A 23,662-nucleotide genomic window follows, 5' to 3' on the forward strand; every position below is an offset into this window, starting at 1 on the left:
ATTCAAGAACTACCTTTCTATTACTGAATGAATAAATTAATCACTCATTTTATGTAAATTAAATAAGACGTCTCTTTAAGAGGTATACTATGATGATAAAAGTATTTATTGTGTTAAGACATTTGCATAAAAGTGTTGAATAACGCGTATAAGAATATTTAGTTTACTAGCTCAGGTTTTGTCCACCCCTCCGATCACACAGCAATGGTAATCCCCTAAGCTGTAACTAAGTGCGCATGCGCAGCTTCGAAAAAACGGCAACGGCGTAGAAGAGGTGTTGAGATGGCGTCGGTTACGAGTGAGTAAAGTCGGAATAAACACGGTTTTCTGCTGTTTTTTTGTGCTAAAACAATGCTTTACTGCGGGGGATAATTGTTTAAATCAAATATAGCTGTGGATTAAAGACGTTGTGTGGGTATTTATTTAACATTTAAGCTCAAATCCCGCCGTTTGTTCAGGCCGACTCTAGCAGTTGGCGGTTTGCTAATGTGGGCTGTGTCTCAAGCGTGGGTTTTTACTCCCTACCTCCTTTCCAGTGCACTAGGTTATTTGGCGCCTTAAAGACTAAACGGGAGTTTGTTAGCAGTAGTTTTATCATACAGTTTTCCGTCTTTTTATTGAATATTCTATGCTGTAAACAAGTTTGTGTTTTTTTTTTTGTTTTTTTTTTACAAGCCACTTATTCTTGCTTTATTACCAAGTAGTTAATATGTTAAATTAACCTACCTTTTAAAGGCACATGAGTTACTATTTCTGTAAAAATAAAAGATGTAGGATGTGGATGTAGGTTAATTCTAGGCGCCTAAACATTCCCAAAATGACATGCGTAGGAGTCACTGTTGGGGCCTACCTAGTGCACTACGTAGGGAGCACGGTGCCTTTTGAGACGGCGCCCGTCGTTAACGCTCTTCCGAATTACTTGTTATAAGTTTTCTCGTCCTCTGCAGTGAACTAAGGTGTGGTTTATTGGGCCAGTGTAGCCCAGTGCTTTTATTAAAGAGATTGAAACGATTATTTAATGCTGTAACTTTTGTACGAGCTCCAGCCTTTTGTTTAGTTGCCTCCGTGAAGCACGTAAAGTGTTAAAAATATCTTTAAAACACACAAGTGGGCTTTCTTTTTAGGGGATGTTTTTGTAACTCACTAATGCAACAGGTAAGAGAACCTGGATTAAACAGGCGTCTGAGTTTTCCCGCGTGACCTGAATGGGCCCGGAATCAGCCTGTGCGGAAGCCATGTGGTGAATGGAGTCTGGTGTAGCGCCCTGGAAACAGACTCGTCCTGGCCTCCAGAGACAGGAGGTGCATCATTAGCTGTCCCCCAGAGACACTCCTCCACACCCAGCAGGGCTTAAAGCCACAGTCCAATCATCTTCATACTTCTGACTATTGTCTCAGGGCTGAATTCTGTTTACACTCGCCATTAACTGAATGGTGTCATTTTTACTTTAAAATTACAGCTACAGGGTTCTTGTGTTGCTCCACTCACCTTTAACAACGAGAACAGGCCTTTTGTTGTTGGTAACCTGGTATTTGCACTGCAGAAACTGCACTATATAAAATTGTGAAGGGGGGGGTCCCCCTTTCCCCCATCCCCCCCATCCGCCTGTCCTGAAATCAAAGGTCAATTACACTCAGAATCCGTAGGGGAGCCCAGGAGCAAAACTGAGTGATCTTGTGGTGTTTACACCTCTGTTGTTTGTGTGGAAAAGTGAAATCTGATACTCGTCACGTTACTGAAAACTTAGCATCTTATTACCAGGTGTTACCAGGCCCTCTGTTGTGGTTGGTGTATGTAACATCAGCTCTGCCACAGAGCCAATCAGTTAGCGATGTGGTTCAGTCCCTCCCCTAGATTAAAGACCATAGCTGTGTCCTAATTGTGCATGCAGTACTAAATAGGGTTTGTGTGTAGTCTAGCTACAAATATCAGAGTATACTACAAAAATCCACTGTGCACTTGCTACAGTGATGGACACTATTTTCCCACAATCCCATGGGGAGTGGATTTATACTTTTAATCCTGAATGTTTCCAGTGGTCTCCACAACGACTCTTCCTTCCTTTGAGTCCAGGGCTGTTTCCAATAACGTTATTCCTCCTAAAGTACCGGCTTCATTTTGTCGACGTGACGTGACTCATGACAATCTACTTCACAAAAATAATGTTCGTCATTTCAGTTTAAGATGTTTAAAGACGAGTGTTTTTAAGACTCACTACTGATTAAACTTGCTGTTTTACACACACACACTTGTTTGTATTGTGCGTAATATTTTTACCTAATAATTGAACATGGTTGTGTTGTTTTTTGTAGATTACAGTGGCTACAACCAGGCCAGTGCCCAGCAAGCGTAAGTCATTCACACCGTTCTGCTTCTACACAACACTGTCTTCACTGATCTGACACTCAGCAGTCCTGACGAAACGCAGCATCAGATTGTTGTACTTTTTGGTCATTCTTACTACATTCGTTCAGATGAACTTGTGTGTGTGTGTGGGGGCGGGGGCAGTTTCTCACATTATTTTAAAGAACCTCAAGGCACATGAGCAGTTTACACTCTGGTTCTAACAGGAAGCAATGCAAGTGACACATTTAAAGCGCAGAATTAAAAAATTGCTACAGCTAAATGCAATGCACCATTTTCAACACATCTATATATATATATATATATATATATATATATATATATATATATATATATATATATATATATATATATATATTTTTTTTTTTTTTTCCTTCATCTTCTCCCCTCTTTCTTCTTCCCGTCTCATGTTCACTGTTAGGAGAGCTGCTGATCAGCAGAACAGTTTTAGGACTGTACTCTGAAATAATGTCTTAGGAGGAAAAATGAGGCTTAGTTTCCGTGTTCATCCATAGAGGGAGCAAGGAGCTGTGTGTACAGTGTAGTTTATGACTGATGTAGTTCACTGTAGAGGGAGCGAGGAGCTGTGTGTGTACAGTGTAGTTTGACTGATGTAGTTTACTGTAGAGGGAGCGAGGAGCTGTGTGTGTAAGGTGTAGTTTGACTGATGTAGTTCACTGTAGAGGGAGCGAGGAGCTGTGTGTGTAAGGTGTAGTTTATGACTGATGTAGTTCACTGTAGAGGGAGAGAGGAGCTGTGTGTGTATAGTGTAGTTTGTGACTGATGTAGTTCACTGTAGAGGGAGAGAGGAGCTGTGTGTGTACAGTGTAGTTTGTGACTGATGTAGTTCACTGTAGAGGGAGAGAGGAGCTGTGTGTGTACAGTGTAGTTTGTGACTGATGTAGTTCATTGTAGAGGGAGCGAGGAGCTGTGTGTGTACAGTGTAGTTTGTGACTGATGTAGTTCACTGTAGAGGGAGCGAGGAGCTGTGTGTGTACAGTGTAGTTTGTGACTGGTGTAGTTCACTGTAGAGGGAGCGAGGAGCTGTGTGTGTACAGTGTAGTTTGTGACTGATGTAGTTCGCTGTAGAGGGAGCGAGGAGCTGTGTGTGTACAGTGTAGTTTGTGACTGATGTAGTTCGCTGTAGAGGGAGAGAGGAGCTGTGTGTGTACAGTGTAGTTTGACTGATGTAGTTCACTGTAGAGGGAGAGAGGAGCTGTGTGTGTACAGTGTAGTTTGACTGATGTAGTTCACTGTAGAGGGAGCGAGGAGCTGTTTGTAACATAAATACTAATAAACCTGTCTGATTTAAAAAGTCAGTGTACGAAAAGAACTGAGACTATCTTTCCGTTACAGATACGGTTCCTACGCTGCTCAGCCTGCTCAGGGATACGGGCAGACAGCTCAGGTGAGTTTATAACTGCTCATGTTTTATTTTAATTAGACTTAGAAATGAGACTGCTTACTGCAGACACTGATTTCCAACTGCGTGGAGTTACTGTAGACGTTGTCAGTACAACGACGAATAATGGGCAATTAATTGAAATCAACATAATCTTGTCTAAATCGATTATTTTTATTCTATTTCCCCACTGTGTTCATGTACTGTCCCTTTAAAACCATGCTAGTGCGCTGTAGTGGCGTGATTCTGCCACATGGAATCACATGGAGTGACTCGAGCGGCTCGTACCAAAGAAAAACAGTGTCTGTGGTTTGGACGTGCTGTGTTTTTACTACAATCAGGACGACACTGAACAAGAAGTCGTTAAATGTAAACGCTGAGAAAGTTTCAGCCAAAGCACAGTCACATGCCAAATATAAACGGTGCTCAAAAAACAAGAGGAGCAAGCTCCCAGTGATGTTAGAAACACTATCCCAGCTTTAACACTGGAGGATCGTCACTGAACTGTGAGGGTCATAAATACAATAAAGTAATCGTTCATTAATCGGAGTCATGGAAAAATTTACAATTAATTGTGATATTGATTTGTTCATATCGCCCAGCACTACATTAAAGGTACAGCAGTGCTGTTAAAGTCCAGATGTGTTCCCTAAAGTCTCATTACATTCTCTTCTCCAGAAGGAGAGGGAGATATCGGTAACTTTTATAGATTGTAAAACAGTTCCTGAAGATGAAATGGGGTGAAATCAACGCGGGCGATAGTCAAGTGGTGTTTACTCATGGTGTATTGGTGAGGTGTTGTTTGGACTGAACACGGCTCACGGAGCAGAGTTCCTATCGGAGCAGTTTTCCTTGTCCCATGTTTGTCTTTTGCTGGAGATTTTCCTCAGACACCGACCCAAGGACCATCTGCCCCTCTTCAGAAACCCCTCGGGGGAATGTTACGAGCTGCTGCTGAGAGTCGGATACAAACTAATGTGAACGTTGCTGTAACTAAGCTGCGAGTTTGTGCTGGAGCTCTGCGTTTTGTCGTGATTGACAGGTCACTGGCCAATCTGCAGGGTGCTCAGCTGGAACTGTAAGAGAACAGCAACTAAACGCGCCCGGTTCCAGGAGCAGATTTGACCAGTGGAAAAGCAAGAGCTGAGTTGTATAGGTTCCATGCGGTGGAAAAGCGCTGTAGAGTATTTCTTGAAGATCCCACACCAGTGAACATTTTACTGAGTGTAGAAGGGAAAAGTAATATTTCATTTGGGGGAAACTTGAGTCTCTGTATTTAACTCATCTGCATGAGTGGGTTTTTTCTTTTTTTCTGTACTTTGTCGATGTTTTGTTCTGACAGTGCTGATGTTTACCTGTTTGTACTTCAGCAGGGATATTCTCAGCAGGACTACAGTTCCTACGGTCAGCCCGCTGCTACTGAATCTGCGTATGGTCAGACTGCTGCGGCTGCTGGAGGATACACTCAACAGCAGTACGGAGCTTCTTACGGACAGTCAGCTGCTCCAGGTTTGTTGAGACTTTAGCCGTGTTTAAATTCCTGCAGTTCTCTACGTCTAGTTCCAGGGTTAGAACAAATTCTATTGTATTTTTTTTTTTTTTTTTTTTTTTTTTTTTTTTTTTTTTTTAAATCTCATTTTCTCAACAGTGGGTGTGTGCACTATAGGGGGCGCTCACACACACTTCTTAAAAGGAACATGAACCTATTTCCCCACTATCAGCATTGAGTCGTCATATTAAAATCTTCCTAGAATACACTTTTAAAATGTGGTGGTGACAATATCAGCTGTTTCAGGAAGTGGTGGGGACATGCCACCAGCCTCAATTACATCTGTGACAACAACCACGACTGAATGACCTGATCTTGGCGGTCTTGGTTATAAAAACAGCCCTGGACATTCACTTATGTAAAATTTAGTTTTACATATTTGTGACGGTGGTCGGAAAATCACTATTTCCCCCAAATCATTCTGCCTTAGTTTAATTATATGGTTTTTTATTTGTATTTATTTATTTTTATCTGTTTAAACAATGCTAACAGGTGTGTACATAAGATTTATCAGCTTCCAGAGCCTTAAACACCAAAAATGACTTTTGCTTTTTAAAAACGTTTGTAAACTTATTTTTAAATACATTTCTAAGTAGTATTTGTAGTATTTGGTCAAACAAAGAAATTAAAATGGGAAGATGTTAATATTCCCAAACTGTCTAGAAATTAAGGGAAGGGTGAGGACTATAATGATTTGTTCAAATTAATTCAGTATAAATGTAGATATTTGGTGTAGCTTCCAAGACGTGTAGAGAATTGGCGCTCCGTCTGTATTTGTTCAGTCTGTTAATTCAGTGTCCTAGCAATGAGATTTAAAGCTGATTCAGTGTCCTCTCCTACAGCTGCGTACGGCACGCCCCAGGCAGGAGCCCAGGGCTACACCCAGTCGGCTCAGGGCTACGGGACCAGCGGCTATGCCAGCTCCGCTGCGGCCCCGGCTGCTCAGGCCTCGTACAGCGGTCAGCAGAGTTACGGCGCTCAGACGGCTTACTCCAGCTACAGCCAGCAGCCAGCTGCTTCTGCTCCTCAGAGGTACTGGGACCGGGGCGTAGTGGGGTTCATTTAATTCACTGTGACATCTCTGGCCACATTAGTGCTGTCAAATATAACAAGAAATGTGATTAATTAACAGTACTACTGCAGCACAAACCACTTTAGCAGGTTAAGGTTCTCAGCTGCTGTGACAGATTTACAGGCTGTTGACAGTTGAGGTTCTGTTGTGTGATTTTTAATTTCTTAAATACAGCTTTTGACATTGTTTTACTGCCAAAAGCAAAGTGAATAAACCACTTGTCTAACGCTGCTGCTCTTACCCGTGTTGAGAGGCGTTGTTTCTTGTGTGGTTTGAGAATAAGATGAAATAAGCAATGCATGGAATCTGTATGTAGTTATTTGTGGAGACAATTTTATTTTGTAGATTTAAAAACCACTAAAATCTCAAACAAAAACAGTTCCAAAGCGTATTCTTCCCTTTAAACGTTGGTGCTGGAGAGTGGCTGTTTGGAGAACAGTAGAAATGGTTACGCGTGTCATCATCGGACTTGTTTAGCAGGAGTTGAGGGCTCTGGGTGTGAACACACTATTTATTTGTTTATTAAATACCTGAAAACCTACAGGAATCTGTCCATAAAGGTATATGAAGGCGGGGCTCTCTGCTGAAGCTGCCAGACCCCTCAAGGGGAAAACTGACGGCTTCTGTGTAAAAGGTGTTAGGGGAGAGCAAGCAAGAGACGATGATGAGTAGCAAAGCCACACTCGGCACACTGTTGTATGGTGTAGATCAGTGTAATCACAGCACGGCCCTGTACTTTTCTATCAAGGGTGCGTGCTGTATAAAACTAGTGCTGTCTCTACATCAGAAATGTATGAGACAGGTGAGAACAGTGATAGTGCGTAAACCCGACTGGTTCAGACCTTTTTATTCTGTTTAAAAACTTAAACGCACACGAGCCCCGCTTGGATCTGCTCCCAAATCTCCAGGAGCAGGATGCTGTTACTTTGCCTCCTGCATCATTGTCCATATGGAAGGTTTCCTGCCTCGCCGGGCGGACGCCAGTGTGTATTTTTAAATGAGCTGCTTGTTTCTCAGTAAAACTGGAACCTGCCCCTGACTAAATTACTCCTAGGAGATCTGGTGCTGATTAAAGCTGGATTACTATTAGAGCTTGGCATTAAATGTTAAATTTATGGTAATGGCATGTTAGAGCACTGAACCTTCTGCCAGGTAACACTTGTACAGCGTACTTCACCTGAGATATTTGTCTGTGATATTAACGTTAACTCCACATTAACTCACAATGAGACCCTCATTTTAAACCTGGAAATATGTCCTTAAACATAATGTATCTAACATGTGGAGGGATATCCATCCCCTGGAGACTACGCTTCTGTTCCAGTTCTGTGCTCACTCCTCTACCATAGACTTCTAAATACGATAATTCTACATTATTTTATCTAGCTGATCCCAGGCCATAACCCAGTACACTTGATCCTTCAAATAAAGAGTAGGAAGAAAGCAGTGAATGGAGAGTAAACGGAGGAATCCTGAATCACGAGACTGTAGTTGACCTGTTAAAAAGCTGAAAACAAAATAGAAAATATATTTCTTTATCCATTTTCTCATCTGTATCTTTGTGTCGCCTCAAATTGGCACAAAATCAGCTTGTTTCTAGGCGTTTGGGGGAAAGTACATCACGTGGCATCGCATCCCTTTTCCCATGTGTGTGTTTGTGGGGGGGGAAACTGTTAATGAGGGCTTCAGAAAGACACCGTTTAAACACCTTGATCGGCTGCGTGTCTGGACTTGAGAGCCCTCAAATCTAAAGAACTGCCTTGAACCTTGGGGTATTAATGAACTCAGATCAGTTTTAGTCTCATATTAAAGCAGTTACTAGATAAGCATTTTTCCATCTTAAGAACGTTAGTAGATCAGAGGTTTTCTGACTAAACCAGACCTGGAGAAACTTATTCATGCCTTTATTTCTAGCATTGATTACTGTAATGGTCTCTTAGCTGGACTTCCACAAAACATCATTAAACATCTTCATCCTCAGATCCTTACACTGGAGACCAGTCTGTTACAGAATAGACTTTAAGGTGTTGTTACTGGTAATAAATGTCTAAATGGGGTAGAAGCAGTGTATTTATCAGATCTGCTACAGAGAGATGAGCCAAGCAGAGCTCTCAGAGCTTTAGGAACTAGAGTTAACGTGGCTAAGTAAACACGGAGAGGCAGTGTTTAACTCCGGCGCCGCTCTGAAACAGAACCAGACCGAGAACATTAGAACAGCCCTGACTTTAGACACTTTTTTATTTTTATTTTTTTTAAATCAAGACTGAAACATTCTTGCTACAGCTCAGTTTAAAATACTCTGCACTTTTATTCTAACGGCACTTTAGTTCTCCTTTTATTGTATCATTTTATCATGTTTTCTTTTACTTTTTATATTTCCTTTTGTTTCAATATTTTAACTTTTATTGGAATTTTATGATTTTTATTTTTGCTTGTAATTTTTTTTTCTCTCTTCTGTAAATCGCTGAATTGCTCTTGTATGAAAGGTGCTCTATAAATAAACTTGCCTTGCCTGTGAGCTGCAGCTAGGGGGAGCTGTTACTCAATTTTGCAGCTTGTTTGAAGCTTCTCTCGTTTGTCGTTCAGAAATAAAGCCCTCCTCAGACACTCTCACAGGGACTCCTCGTGTTATGAAACGGCTCTGGGATTCTGCACTAAAACTGTTTCTAAATTGGCCCCCTCTGACAACCCCCCCCCCCCCCCCCCCCCCCGTAATGCGGTTTGTTTCTACAAAGTGATGCTCAAGTTTAGAAATCACTGTTTAAAATAGTTGACATCACTTTTTGTTGAAGGAAATGTCTAATGCTTTGTTTTAATGTGCTGCTTTTGTGTTTATACCTTGTCTCCCTCTAGTGCTTATGGTGCATCCACCCAGGCGTCCTACACTCAGGCAGGATACGCTCAGCCGCAGGCCGGGTATCAGGGGCAGCAGGCAGGCTATGCAGGGCAGCAGCAGGCTGCATACGGAGCTCCTCAGCAGGCTCAGTCTGCAGGATTTCCTCAGCAGCCCAACGGCTCTTACGGCCAACACGCTGCCCCTCAGAGCTACGACCAGTACAGTGAGTTTCAGCATTCCCCCTTGGTCCAGTGGTTAACACAAAGCACTTTTCCACCAAATGATCCTGGTTCTCTCTTGCATTTCCGTCAGTTTAGATCCAAGGATGTCATCTGCGGGGGCTCAGTTCCAGTGTCAGTGCCATTGCTGTAGATGGACAGTGGTGACAGGGTCATTGTTGGTTCTTTGTTTACAGCAGGTCCAGATCAGAGTGACAGATGTTGCTGAGCTCCTGAGCAGTGGAGAAATGTAGACAACGTGCCTTGTGTTGTGCTGAACAGTCTCAAACATCTTTTATTACACCTAGGGTTCTTGTGTAGCCTTCAGCTTAGTCCTGTGTGGGAATAACCCTCCTGCAGATTAAACATGGTCGCTCTTATGCTTCACTCTGTGTTCAAAGGACACTCATTTGGTGTTGCTCATTTAATTTGTGTGAAGTACGTTGACGTGCCTTTGTTTATTAAATGTGCTGTGGATTTAAACTTGCCTCGTCTCTTTCCTGCAGGCGGTTATAGTCAGGGTGGAGTGAGTGGGGGTTATTCTGGCTCTCAGCAGCCTCCCTCTCGTGGGGGTTACCCTGGAGCTGGAGACTCTCCTGGTCCAGGACGGGACTCTTTCGATCGCGGAGGCATGAGAGGGGGCCCCCGCGGCCGAGCGCCAATGGGCCGTGGAGGAATGGGGTAAGTTACAACTGTGTTTTAGCTAAACTCTGTTCTTTAAACTTCCCCCAACAGATGAACAGGAGATGGGTCACAGGAACTGTTCTTCCTGAACCTCTTATTCGGTACATGTTCACAATTAATGTGTGAATCTGGAGCCCACCAACCCACACACCGCGAAACAAGACCACAGTCAGTTTTCTGTGTCTAAGTCAACCGCGGGCTAAAACGAGCCGCTCTGATTCTGCTCCGCTTCTGACATCAAGTGCAGTGACTTTAGAATGGCCCCGCCCCCTTGTCTGAGTCTGTCCAATCACAGCGCTGGACCCGTGTTTGAGAGCGCAAAGACGAACAAAACAAACAGCGAGCACTGAATAAAAACGGAGAAGAAAGAACAGTGAAAACAGCTAAAAACCAGAGCTTCTGCTCCTCACTGCTGTGCGCTCGGGGTCGGGGTGAACAGCGAGCGGCTCATTATACAAAATATAGTCACAATCGACAGTACCCCTCTACCCCCACCAGGTGTCGTGCCTCACTTTTTGAAACCACTGCACTACTGGTTAACTGTAGCCAGTTGAAGGGCTGCAAATTAATCCAGATTCTGCTGAACTAGTTTAACATTCCTGCACCCTGTGGGTGAGCGGTTTGGCCGGTGGTGTGTATTTGAGTCTCGAGGGACACAAAGGTAGATCTTAAGGGAATGAGCTGATGGTCAACTTGCTTTACATTTTTGGGCTCTTTTTACCCAGTTTTGGGTCGTGTTCAAGGCGAGTGGAATTGATTTTTGTTTCAGGGGAAACTCCTTGGTGTTAAACACTTAAAAGCTAGAACCTGGCGGAGAGGCTGGAGGAACCAGTGGGTTTATTTTGTTCAGAATTGTGGGTTTTCTGCCAATGTTTCAGTCCTTAATGGTGAAGTTCTCAAGCTTCAAGATTCTAAACAAATCACGAGGAAGTGAAGTAATAATGTGGTAATCATTTGTGCTGATGATGAATATCGGTTTCATTTATGGTAAATGCAACTTCATCATTGTTTCTTTTAATTCTTTTGGGGCGGAGTTTAGTTTTACAAAAGGTATTGGTTTGGTCTGAGGCTTTTACTTGAATCAAGTGTTAAACAGTGAGAAGGAAATGGTTCAAAAAGCATGTGACTGAGTTAAAGGAGATGTAACAGCATGTAATTTCCTTAAATCTTGGGAAAAGACATTACAGCAGATGAAGTGGAAGATGTTTGGTTTGGGGTTTTATTCATTTCCAGTAATAACTCTAGGCTCTTTTGTAATATGGGGCTGAAGGAACATGCTCTGCTCAGTTGGCTCACGTTTGTAGGTTTCCATGAACTTTTTGTTTGAGCTAAATCACAATGTCCTGTGTGGGGAACAACTAAACAAATCTGTGAATGGCACAGGTTTGAATGGGTCTTAATGTGGTTATGTTACTCCTGCTGGGATGTGTTTTCTGCTCATTGGTTCTTATGCATTGTTCAGTTTGATGCTCAATGATACACCATTCCCCAGCCCTGCGTTGTGAGATCAGCAGCGTTGGTACCCTGTACTTCCTTGTGACATCCGCATGGTTATTGCCCTCTCCCCCAGAGTGTAAGGTGATACCTGCTGAAACCCGAGGCATAATTGAGAGGAGCTTGAATAGACCGACTTTGCTTCAGCGTGAGAATCGGTGGGATACACCCTCTGGGTTTCGGTCAGGTGCCTAGAGCTATTTTAAAGCTATGATTCCCAAAAGCTCCAAACGCGAGCCGTGATGGAGGCCTGCCGTGAACGGTGTGTCGTCAGGGTCCCTGCCATCGTGATCTTGGGCCTGTCCTTGACTCCCTGTGGTTGGATCATGGTGTTGACGAGTATGGTGGTGCCTCACTGGCGCACCGTCCACAATATCACCGGCAAAGATCCGGACCTGATCTTGTGGCAGGGGCTTTGGGACATCTGCCACTACTACCTGGACTCGGCGGACATGGTCTGTAACAACCAGGACGAAGCGTATTTCGATCACAGGATCATCGACACTGCTCAGAGGATGATGGCTTTCTCTCTGCTCTTGACCCTCATCGGTCTCGCCGTCACCGTCTTTGGCGTTCGATGTTGGACCGTCAGACCCAAGTGGACGGCCGTTTGTCTCGGTGGGTTCGTTATCGTCTGCTCTGGGCTTCTCTCCATCATGCCAGTTGCGTGGTATGGTCATCTCTTGAACGACATCGATTCTCCGTCTCCCGAAGTACGCCTCGGGTTCTGCATCATTTTTGGATACCTGGGAGGCATCTTGGAGGTGCTCGGAGGCTTCCTTCTGTTTGTGGCGACTTGGCGTTACAACGGGAATGGGCTCAACCCCAGTTTGTCACCACAGACTGAAAACCATCAGAACCTTTGGCAGATCACGGTGCCAAGCGTAACTGGAGGTGTCGGCAATAACTGCTCAAACCCCAAACAGTCACTGGAGAACAATATGTAGTCTGAAGAATTGATATCTATTCGGTTCTGGGTGCCTGCTCAATGCGGTGCTCCTTCTAGGTTCCAAAACTGCAATGTTAGGCACTAGGTGCTGCTTCTCTGGGTGTGTAAATTTGGGATAGGCCATTGAAAGTTGGACGTGGGAAGTGTAGAAATAGACCTTTCTATTGTTTCTGGTTTTCACTGCTTGGGTTTGGAGTTCTAATGACTTGGTGTCAGTTCAATACGCTGTAAATACTTTCCTCCTTAACCGCTCTCTTACATGAGGTTTACGTTATTCTTATGACGTAATCATGCATGGTTTTTAACTCCTAGATTAACTCTTTGGGCTTTAATTTGTCTAATTCCACTGTTTTTAAAGAGAAACCAGGTTTGATTGGACTGATGTAATGACTCTGGACACTTGGGTCTGTTTATGAAATAAAATTCTCTTGAATGTATTTTGGTTTAAAGCTGCAGGTCCTGGTTCAGTGATTAGTTCAAATAAGAGGATTTCTGCTTTTCTAAGTGAACAATCAGTCAATTTGATCATTGACCGTTAAAATAAAAACACATTTATAATCCTGATGGAAATTTATACAAGAGTCGAGTTTTTGCCCCAAACTTCTGACTTGTGTTTTTTGTTTTCTTTCTGTATTTCCGTCTTTCGATTTTTTTTGTTTTGTTTTCCATCTTGTTCTTTTTCACTTTTTCCTTTTGACTTTCATTTTATTTCTTGTTCTTTGTTTTTCTTTCTTTTTTATTTCTTGCTTGTCCTCAGATGTATTCAAATATTTTTCTCCAGACTTTTTTTGGAGACTAGTCCAGGATTTTTAACTTATTACTGAATAAAAGCAGCACCTGACGTTAAGGTCTGCTTCTCCACTGCTCTTATGAACACAACTTTCTCTCCTCATCCAGGGGACCGTCAGCCAATCAGCTTCATGATGCTCCATTTCTTTCCTCACTCAAATGTTGGCAGTTAATTCTAAAAATATGCCATTTCCTCTATATTAAACAGTGGAAAATGACTCTTGAGGGCTCCCTCTTGCAATATCTTCATGGCCCCATTAGGGGGCGGCATGAGGGACACCCACAGTTGGGAATACCTTTGTTTTAAGTGTAGAAATCATTGCTTTTGATTTAACTGGGAGCGCTTTTGGGGATTTATTAGAGGTTTTTAATTTTAGATCCTCCCCAGCAGCCTTTTTATTGTAGTGTAAACCTTTTTAAGAAAAACCAAATTTGAAAGTTTCACGTTTTTTAAACACTTTAAAAGTTTAACCCGGTTTCCCTTGAGTCTAAAATGCTTAATTCGATCAGAAATGTCCAAACACTTTGCATTTAACTGCATTTCATCTGCAGTTAAAGTGATTTTTATTTCAGCAAAAATGACAGTGTTTGGGAGACAGCTTTGAACTGGGTCACAGTTTTGTTTGCTGTGAAAACGTGAGAAGAACGCTTCTAAGAGCCTATTTACGTCCTGTTAACTTGCTCTTTAAGCAGGAAACTAAGATGTGAGCTCTGAACAGTAAGGATGTGTTTTGGGAACAGTGTAAACGAAGCCTGACCAGAGTTTAAACGGATCCAGTCTGGATTAGAGCCAGTTCTGTTTCAAACCTAAACAAAGGACTGGCCTTTTGTTCCAGGCACTGAATATAAAGCAACGGCAATGTATTTTATGGTTTTATTGATGTCCACAGCATAGCTATTTTTACGTATAATTCATATAGTGCTTTCCATTGCATGGATCCTCCTCGAGATGCTTAAACCTTTGGAGTCTGCGCTCCTGCTGGCGGGATAAATCAGAACCTGTGCCAAAACAATTACGCAACTCAGTTTGTCCTTGAAACTCACAGAAACCTTCCAAATATATGGAAGTTAAAAGGAATGTATTTTTTCTGGTTGTTATAGAAGGGTAAGTTACAAGTAGTTGACTGAAGCACACAGTCTGTGTCTTTGCCAAATTAAACAGCACCATATACAAACTGTTGACTTGGTCTCACTGATGTGCTGGGGTCTAATGGGCCATTGTTTGACATTGACTCATGAGCTAAGTGTGAAACAGGTAAAAAATCCCCTCTAATGTGTGAGCCACGGGTTTAGAGAAAAAGTGGCAGATTAATTGAAATATCAGAAAGCTGTAAACCCCAGTGTGTAGAAGACACCCTTGTTCACACAGTTCAGAGCTCTGAAGAAAACTTCAATGTGTTTTTTCGTTATTTCAGCCCCTATTTGAAAATAGGTTTTTTGGGAAGTCCATGTTTAGAGTGAATTTAAACAAAACGCAGATGAATGACGTACAGACGTCTCGTTTTTGTGCTGAATATTAGCATGTGTAGCTTTTTGGGAACACGTTTTGGAGCTGAAAGGCCTCAATCCCCAGGGGGTTAAAGCTTGTCGCTCTTTCCACTGGTAGCACTCCCCTGGGAAATGGAGCCTGTGATACCACACCACCCCGTCTCTAACAGGAATCGCTGGGTTTGAAAACCACAGCAACGGTGGCGGTAAAGTTAGGCGTGGTTCTCACAGATCAGTTTTCCTTGTCACACATTTGGCTTTCACTGAAATTTTTCACCGCCCCTTGGAGCGTTTGAACCTCTTCCAAACTCCTCGAGGTAACGTTAAAAGCTGCCGCTGTGAGTCGGGTGAAAGCTGCTGTAATTTCAGATTTTACAAGCAGTGAGTTTGTGCTGGATTTAAATGAGCTCCACTTTTCATGGTGATTGACGTCTTTCTGTCCAATCAGCGCTCTGCAGCGTTTACACGTCACCATTTAGTACCAACTCAACTCGGTAGGAACCCGGAGTGAGCTGGGACTGAATTTACCTGGGACCAAGATTTGGCCAGTGGAAAAGCAAGAGTCGAGTCATGTAGATTCTATGCATGATACCTACTTTTACTCCTCCACCAGGTGAATCAGGTCCTGGTTCTGGAAGCGGGTTCTTGTTTAGTGTTTGTTCTCTTGTGGTTCAGAGCGAGTCGAGTAGGGACTAAACCGTGGCGTGTAAACCTTGCAGAGCGCTGATTGTCCAGTGTTGTCACTCTACGCCACGCAACGCAGACGACCAGCACCAACTCTCCATCTGTAAAATCTCCAGCTGCAGCAGAGATCACGTTTGTTTTTATCCGACTCACGACGGCAGCTCGTAAAATGACGCCGTGGTCTTTTGAAGAGGTTCAAACGCTCCTTGGATTGGTGGCCGACAAAAGAATCCAGCGAGAGTCCAGGAACCACACAGTGGAGAAGCGCCATTAGAAGCTAAAGGGCCTCCGTTTAAAATCAATACGTTGTCTTTGATAACTCTGGCTTTAATTAAATAGCGACGATAGCTCTCTGATTTCGATAAGCGCTCATCATCACCATGAGCCCTAATCCAGATGAGAGACATGTTAAAGCACTTGTTTTTTGGGTGAATGTGAGCCACAGTTTTAAGTGGCTCTCTTTGGAAGCACACGAAGGAGGAGAAGCCAAGTCTTGATCTGTTCCCTGTGTTTGTAAAGTGTTAATTTGTGTGTTAGGTGTTGACGGTAAGCATGGGTACCTGCACAGTTCAGTACATTCTGACACATCTACTTCACTGACAACCAATTTACTGCTGAATTATATCCTGATTTCTATTCTAAAGTGTTAAATGCCTGGGAACATTATTAAGGTGCAATTCCAACACACTCATCTGCATTTAGAAGGACTTTTATTATTGATTTTGTGATGAAACTCCTGGGATTGCAGCTTAGTGTTGCCAAATCTGTTTTTGATGCATTTTGTACATTCCCAAGGTCTTTATGTTAACATTGTCTGTCATATTTGTATGCTACAGGTAACAGAGATCCATGTAAGATCATCCGTACTTAAAGTTTAAGTACTTCTTTCCATTTCAAAGCCAGCAGCGAAGGGGAATTCAGCAGCGTTTTATTACTTCTGTTTGTTTTGATTTGTTTTAGACTTTAAAATGTGCCTTGTATTGGTTTTAAATGTCAATGTTCTTTTCAAACTACCCTCTCTGTTTATAAACTTTATTACATTTTTTATACATTGTATAACGTTAGTGGGCTGTAATAGATTATACACTTGTCCCCTTTTTAATGTATTTTAATTTATTTATTTTATTTAATACAAAAACCTGTTTTTAACCTAAACTACTTTTTTGGGGGTTGTTTGTATGGAGGTTTATGATGTGGAAAGTTCATTCGTTTAAAAACATAATGGGATTTATTGCGTAGATTGAGTCTTTGAGAGGTTTTACCAGGTGTTTTGGGGTTTTTTTTAAACAACACTTTTATAAAACGAGGGAGAATGTTATGTCCATGACCTGTTGAAGTTACCTTGGTCCGACACTAAATGGAGTTTCGCCTTCATATCTTCACTCGTAGCATGGCTGGAGACAGAGGTGGCTTCAGTAAGCCTGGTGGTAAGTTATTAAAGAGTATTACACTGGCTAGTCCACTTCTGAGTTTTATAGAGACTGTATTTTGCTTATGAGCCCATTTATTAATAAAATAAAAAGCCTCCTAATGGTGTGCCACTATTGGATTGACCTTTGCTCCTCCTAAAAGTCTTTGATGGTTGGGTGTTCTCGAGTTTATTTCTTTCGGGTGTCTGAATTTAAAAATGGGGTTCTTTCAGAATGGAGTTTTTGAAACCAATGTCTCTGCACTTAAGAGTGGTTATTTTTAAATATTAATGTTAATATTGTTCCCCCATTATTTAAAACGGTGACTACCCTGGGAAACCCTGAAAACCAACCTGTATCTGCTCCTGGGCTGTTGTTTTACCAAATATTGATGCATGTCGTCCACTCGGAGAACGGTGTTGTGTAACGATGTTTCTCTTTATTTCTCTCTCCGTTCTGCGATCGCCAGGACACCGGGACGGAGCGGACAGCGAAATGGGTGCGTACCACTTCTCTGCTTCATTTTATTAGGGGATGGAGGCTTTGTATTTAGGGGTCTAGGCGCTACAGTGCAAGGAAAAGGCTATTGTTTGTTAGGATTATTGTTTTTCTGCCTTCAAACAAATCGCAGAGAAAGGCCTACAGACTCGACACTTGGGGGATGCTACTGTGAAGGAAAACTAGTTTCCTATGGGGCTCTTACCATCCGAGGCATAGACCAAAACTTTTTTCCCGATTCCTTGGATCCTAACACATCAAAAAGGTTGATACAGCCCCTAAGCTCCACCCACTTCCCCACTTTGTGAGCTAACATGCATTAGCCGCAAAAATCTCTTTTGTTAACTAGTCCCTTCTTTTTGATGCTATCATTTTCAAGTCAAAATATATATTATTTATAATTATTAGGCGTCTTTCCCCCTGTTCTTGGGTTCAAACGAGGGTCAGTCACTGAAGCAGTGTTTGGGTGAATCTGAGTTTGCGGTTCAGTGAGAGTCCCATGTCTCCGCTGTGAAAGGCCTCCCCTGTGCTGTGTCCAATAACCCACCCTCTTCGGCATGTAACAGTCGGACCCACTCAAGGTTGAGCTCGACTGTGTCCTAAATGACTGACGGCAAAAACTATGGCCTGTTTTGGTCTCGCACACGTCAGAGCCTTAGAAAGCAGCGTGTGGAATTATTGTTACTTTTTGATGGAAATAAAGACTGACTGCTCTGTTTAAGCACAACTAGAAATGTGATTAGTTTTTTATTCTCTTCCTGCGTCTTTAACACTAATGTGCAGCGGTGTGGGTTTTTTTTTTTTTTTTTTTTTTTTTTTTTTTAAACATGTGCAGGTCAGCAGGATGACTCCGAGAACAGCACCATCTACATCACCGGACTCACCGAGAACGCCACGCTGCCCGAAATGGCCGACTTCTTCAAACACACTGGCCCCATTCGGGTGAGGACCAGTGAATTCAGTACAGTGTAGGGCTGGGGTTCATCGTCTTAAATTCTGGAACAATTCAATGTTATCTTAATTATATTTTAAATAGACCATTGATGATAGCATAATTACAGACTAAAATATTCAGACATTGGGATTGATTTTTAAAAATGTCTTATTTAGGATATAAACACGTCCATGTCCTGGTTAAGTTTCCTAAATAAATAAAACACGTCAAACCACCGTTTCAGAAAAATAGCCCTGAATCCTGGAATAGAATTTCCCTGGGAAGTGTGTAATGTGTCTTGTAAAAAATAGTTGGAGTAGAGAGGTGAGCTGTTTGCTGTTTTTATTCATTTGTCTAAGCCTTAATCTCTGGTTTCTTTCTCACAGATTAACCGCCGCTTGGGTCAACCGGCCATCAACATCTACACGGACCGTGAGACTGGGAAACCCAAGGGAGACGCCACGCTGTCGTACGAAGAGCCGCAAGTCGCTCGAGCCGCTGTGGAGCATTTTGATGGTTAGTCTTTTTATGGCCGTTTCTCACTGTGCTGTTGAGACTGATCGGTGTGAAGCAGCTGAGTTATGCCTCATTCAGGAATTGGCTCCTTCTAAAACACTCCGTATAACTTCAGTGTGAGTGGGTGGAGCTTAACAGCTTTAAACTGGATAAACATTTCAAGCTTTTCATGTGCAACATTGAGCACGTTTTTTTGCTGTAATTCTGTCCACACAAGAAGCCTCACACTGCACTGAATCCAGGCAAAAGTTAAGAAATCCAGAGCCTGCCTTGACCTTACAAAAGAGATGAGGAATAGGACTATGGGAATCTGAGCTGGGGATACTGCTCTCTTCCTGCTCCATAGAGGGGTCGCTCTATCAGATCACTTAAGGTAGACGTGGTTTGGAGACGGCTAACTGCATTAGCGACAGTGCTACAAAACTAAACAACTCAAGTTACAAATGAGTTTCTGTGGGAATTCAAACACTTGGACAACCCACACTTACTCAAACACACCGTTCCACCTTAAAAACTGGAGAACCAGAGAATGGTGTTTCCCCACAATCACAGAGATCTCCTTTAAGCCCAGAATTGAGGACGATCCAACGGAGTTGTCCCTCAGCTTTATTCATAGTGTGCACATTTAAACTGAGAGATCCTGCCCCCCTTAGTTTTGTTTTTAACGTTTGCCCATTTGGCATTGTCTCCTGTTCATTGTATTTTGTGATCTGCAGGAATCTGAACCCGTGACATTCACTAAAGCCCTGGTGTTAATGGTGTTGCAGCTCATGCTTGGTTTGTTTGAAACCCTGTTAATGGAGAGCCCTCATGTCCTCTGTCTGTTGCAGGGAAGGAGTTCCAGGGACGGAGGTTGAAGGTTTCCATGGCTCGGAGGAAGATGGTCCCTGGAGGAATGAGAGGGATGCCCATGAGAGGAGGTCCGGATCGCGGAGGTAAAACTCTTCACACGTCAGACGTGGACCTACAGTCCTCCTTTTAACCATAGCAACTAATCATTCCTTGTGGTAAATGTGTGGAGTCAGGTTTGTGTTTTAAAAAAACAAAATCAATTCTAGCAATTTCTTTAACAAGATATAAGAGTAGAAAACCAAGAGTGTACTTTAAGTAAACAATCTCTTTACCAGTTTGATGTGTGTACGGCTGTAAACTGTAACACACTGGTGATTTGTTTGAGTGCTGTGTCCTCGTTAGCGATAGAAGCTCACTGTGCTGAACGTCTCGGGTACTGAACTGACACTCATCCTTCAGCCAGTGAGGAGGCAGTCTGATATAAACACACCCAGGTCAGAGCTGTGAAGTGAGTAGTCGGGCCGTGCGAGAGCTGCCGACAGTCAAACACATCCACAGTGAGCTACAAAACTTAAGCTTCAAAACTAAATGTAAAGCTCTTAAGTGTAAGTAGCTCCTTTAAAAATAATTCAAATATGAGCTATCCCTGTTCCTCAGGGAGCACAGTCACATCAGCCACTTTGAGCTTACAGCACTTGAGGACCATCAGGAGAGGCTAAAATGAGTATCACACAAACCTACTGTGGTGTGCTGTAACGTGGGGGGCACCAGTTCGTTTAATTACAGAGGCATTTATGACATTAATGCAGGGGTTTGGTTGTGTTTCTATTTACGAATACCTGAGTAAAAAAGGATGATGATGATTGTGGTACCAATGCACAGGGATGATGGGAAGAGGAGGTGAAAGAGGGGGATTTCCTCCTCGTGGGGGTCCCAGAGGAGGAATGGGCTGGAACGGACCACCAGGACCCAACAACATCCAGAAGAGGGCGGGAGACTGGGAGTGCCCAAACGCGTAAGTCTTTACTCTGAGAAGAATATCGACAGATTACTTTAGACTTTCTTTGTCATTTGTCTGATGCAGTTTTACAAAATCAGTGACTGATGTGGGTTTATTTTGTTTATAGTTTATTTTCTAGCGTTCTCCCAAATCAAGTGTAAAATGTCACTCAGCCCCGTGTCTCCAAACTCAAATCAGGCGCACGCTCCAGTTTGATGCGCTGTATTTTTTTTTTTTTTTTTTTTTTTTTTTTTGCTTGTGCTGTGTTTGACTTCTCTTTGTTTGTGCAGTGGCTGTGGGAATCAGAACTTCTCCTGGAGGACGGAGTGTAACCAGTGCAAAGCTCCAAAACCAGAGGGTCTGGGACCCCCTGATGGTGGGTTTAACCTGTGTATGTGTGTGTTACAAAGCATTCTGTAATAATGACATGATGCTCGCCAGACACCCCTCTTTGACTGTGCTCATGAGCCCCTAGTGAATTTTTCACAGATTAACTCTGGAGAATCTCTAGAGAAGTCCTGTAGTCTCACTGTCTCTCTCTCCCCCTCCCGCCCACAGCAGTAGATTTTCTGCGTGAGATTAGCATTGCATTAGCCTGTGCCAGAGAAACTCCGGGACATTTACGGCTCTGTTCTCACATGCTCTGATTTCACCCTGAGTCTTTACCAGAGCGCGAGGAGGATAAAGTCTGGGTAACGTCCAGGACCAATGTTGTGGGTCACATTCACACACAGCTCCTCCTGGTAGACTCCTGGATTACTGTGCAGGTGTAAAAGGGGCGTTGGATGCAGTAAAAACAACAATTAAAAATAAGATTAGAAGTGATCTAAAATAGAGAGGTCTGTGTAAAACACAAAGGTAGTGTTTTTACTTTAGCATCAAAGCTTCAAAATCATGACGGTCCACAGAGCTGTAACAGGGAGAATAGACTCAGTGCAGAAACTGCACTATGTAACTTCTGGTGGAGGGTAGGAGAGCACCACCCAAGTTGATGCCTGTGTGTTTTCCAGGTGGTGACCGCGGGCGTGGAATGGGTCGCGGAGGCAGAGGGATGGACCGTGGACCCCCGGGGATGGGGGGTCCTGTAGGTATGCGTGGAGGATGGGGAGATGGAGGCTTCAGAGGAAGAGGAGGGATGGACAGAGGAGGCTTCAGAGGAAGAGGTGGACCCCCCATGGACCGTGGAGGCAGAAGGGGGATGGGACCCCCAGGAAAGATGGATGGGAGGTATGCACTCATTCACACTCACGTCTGGGGGAGGTATTCCACAAAGCAGGATTTCTCAGTTAACCAGCTAAGTTGAGCCCAAAGCTTTGTGCTGTCCAATAGGAGTCTCCCTCACCTCTGTTCCTGACCTCTCCCCCCTCCCCCAACTTGATTACCCAGCATTACTCATGGTATAAATGAATAGTTCCTCTTTACTACAGTCTCTACTCCTCTGGGAAGGGTTTACACACTCAGGATTTGATGGCATTCAGCCACAAACAATGTTGTGAAGTGTTGGTGCTAGGGTTTCATTCAGTTCTGTTCTATAGGGATTATTCCTATCAGGTTTGTCTGCACACTTTTGGACCAGTTTGAAGCTGTTAGGATGATTATTAATGTGTGTGTGTGTTCGTTCTTCAGGGAACACCGTCAGGAGCGCAGGGACAGGCCGTACTGAAGCAGCGCAGGAACAAAGGAGTAACTTTTAGAATGGTCTTTTTAATTTGCGTGTCCATATTTATATGGTTATTGAATCTGTGGCACATGACACCTGCTGTTTTTGCTTTTTATTACCATCTCTCTCTAGAAATTTAGTTTAATTGCTTTTAGTTAAAGCCTAGATTTTGCTTTATATACATTTTTCCCCACATTTGCTTTTTCTCAGTGTATAATTCCCTCATACTGTCTGTTGTTTTGTACTGGACCCTTCTCCCACATCACTCTGTACTCAGAACAATGCTTTTTTTTGGAAAATAAACTCTTCAAATGGATTCATATTAAATTTCCACATTGTCTTATTAAAGGGGGCTAATTATGTGGGGGGTAAAAGTGTATTAGCTCATTAATGTGGGGCTCTGGCACCCACCAACACACACTTTTAAATAAAAACAACGCATCTTCATTCATTGTCTGTAACCCTTAGGCAGTTCAGGGCGGTGGTGGGTCTGGAGCCTACCCAGAATCACTGAGAGCAAGGCGGGAACACACCCTGGAGGGGGCGCCAGTCCTTCACAGGGCGACACACACTCACACATTCGGGTGTCTGTAGGTGTGACTGAGTCTCCAATCCACCTGCCAATGTGTTTTTGGAGCATGGGATGAAACTCAAGCACCCGGAGGAAACCCACGCAGACACAGAGAACACACCGCACTCCTCACAGACAGTCACCTGAAGGAAACCCACGCAGACACATAACACACTCAGTAAACAAAGGTATAACATGGAAAATGATTTAAAAACACAGAAGGTTATTTATTTGTTTTTTATTTCACCACCACAGCGAACACGACAACGGTAACATTTCAAAGCCAAGAAACGAGGGCAGTGCAGGAAGCGATATAGAAGTTCATTTAAACACAAAACATCAGCTAATCATATTTTAAATAATTAACAAATATATAGCGATAAACAATGATCAGAGGGACGTCTTATTGCAAAGCTACTTACAAAGGGAGAAGACTATTCAAGTTTGTTTACTTTTACTGATGCTGTCTGCGCTGTTTTAATAAGAGGATCTCTCCATTTTGCTGTGTTCTGTTGTGTGCTCATTTATTTGTGTGTAAATTGTAATAAAATTACTTCACTGTTACACAATGATGCAAGAAATTCAGATTATTTTAATGTAATATTTTTCTGACCCTGATTTTGACTCAATTCTTTTCAAACACATTTTCCCGGGAACCCATTTTGTAGCGCTAATGTTAATGACCTCACTTCTCGTAATTAATCACGTACGTCATCATGGCATCCAGGTAAATGACAGGACCTCATTTATCCT

General features: G+C 42.9%; 2 protein-coding genes across 3 annotated transcripts; both read left to right on the top strand.

Moving 5' to 3' along the window:
- The first annotated feature begins 232 nt into the window (after positions 1–232).
- Positions 233–22,611, top strand: LOC136677783 (RNA-binding protein EWS-like). Of its 2 annotated transcripts, none has more exons than XM_066655414.1 (16): positions 233–298; positions 2,313–2,349; positions 3,721–3,772; positions 5,137–5,275; positions 6,143–6,347; positions 9,241–9,446; positions 9,948–10,122; positions 16,919–16,956; positions 17,408–17,437; positions 18,272–18,378; positions 18,757–18,886; positions 19,717–19,821; positions 20,561–20,693; positions 20,969–21,054; positions 21,689–21,905; positions 22,305–22,608. In XM_066655414.1, exons 1-16 carry the CDS (start codon positions 283–285, stop codon positions 22,339–22,341), a joined length of 1,713 nt encoding a protein of 570 aa, XP_066511511.1. In that variant the 5' UTR covers positions 233–282; the 3' UTR covers positions 22,342–22,608. The 2 variants fall into 2 exon arrangements, with proteins under 2 accessions (XP_066511511.1, XP_066511512.1); XM_066655415.1 differs by having other exon boundaries at positions 248–298; positions 5,140–5,275; positions 22,305–22,611.
- On the top strand, positions 10,129–13,178 carry LOC136677784 (claudin-23-like). The gene has a single exon (XM_066655416.1). The coding sequence runs from the start codon at positions 11,862–11,864 to the stop codon at positions 12,564–12,566; it is 705 nt and encodes a 234-aa protein (XP_066511513.1). The 5' UTR covers positions 10,129–11,861; the 3' UTR covers positions 12,567–13,178.
- Positions 22,612–23,662: the final 1,051 nt, after the last annotated feature.

Source organism: Hoplias malabaricus, chromosome Y, assembly GCF_029633855.1.
Source record: "Hoplias malabaricus isolate fHopMal1 chromosome Y, fHopMal1.hap1, whole genome shotgun sequence".
Classification (NCBI taxonomy): Eukaryota; Metazoa; Chordata; class Actinopteri; order Characiformes; family Erythrinidae; genus Hoplias; species Hoplias malabaricus.

Coding starts and splice junctions, on each gene's coding strand:
- LOC136677783 (XM_066655414.1), top strand. Junction 19,822..20,560: donor AGGAGGTCCGGATCGCGGAG/GTAAAACTCTTC, acceptor ACCAATGCACAG/GGATGATGGGAAGAGGAGGT. Junction 20,694..20,968: donor GACTGGGAGTGCCCAAACGC/GTAAGTCTTTAC, acceptor TTGTTTGTGCAG/TGGCTGTGGGAATCAGAACT.
- LOC136677784 (XM_066655416.1), top strand. CDS start 11,862: ATGGAGGCCTGCCGTGAACGGTGTGTCGTCAGGGTCCCTGCCATCGTG.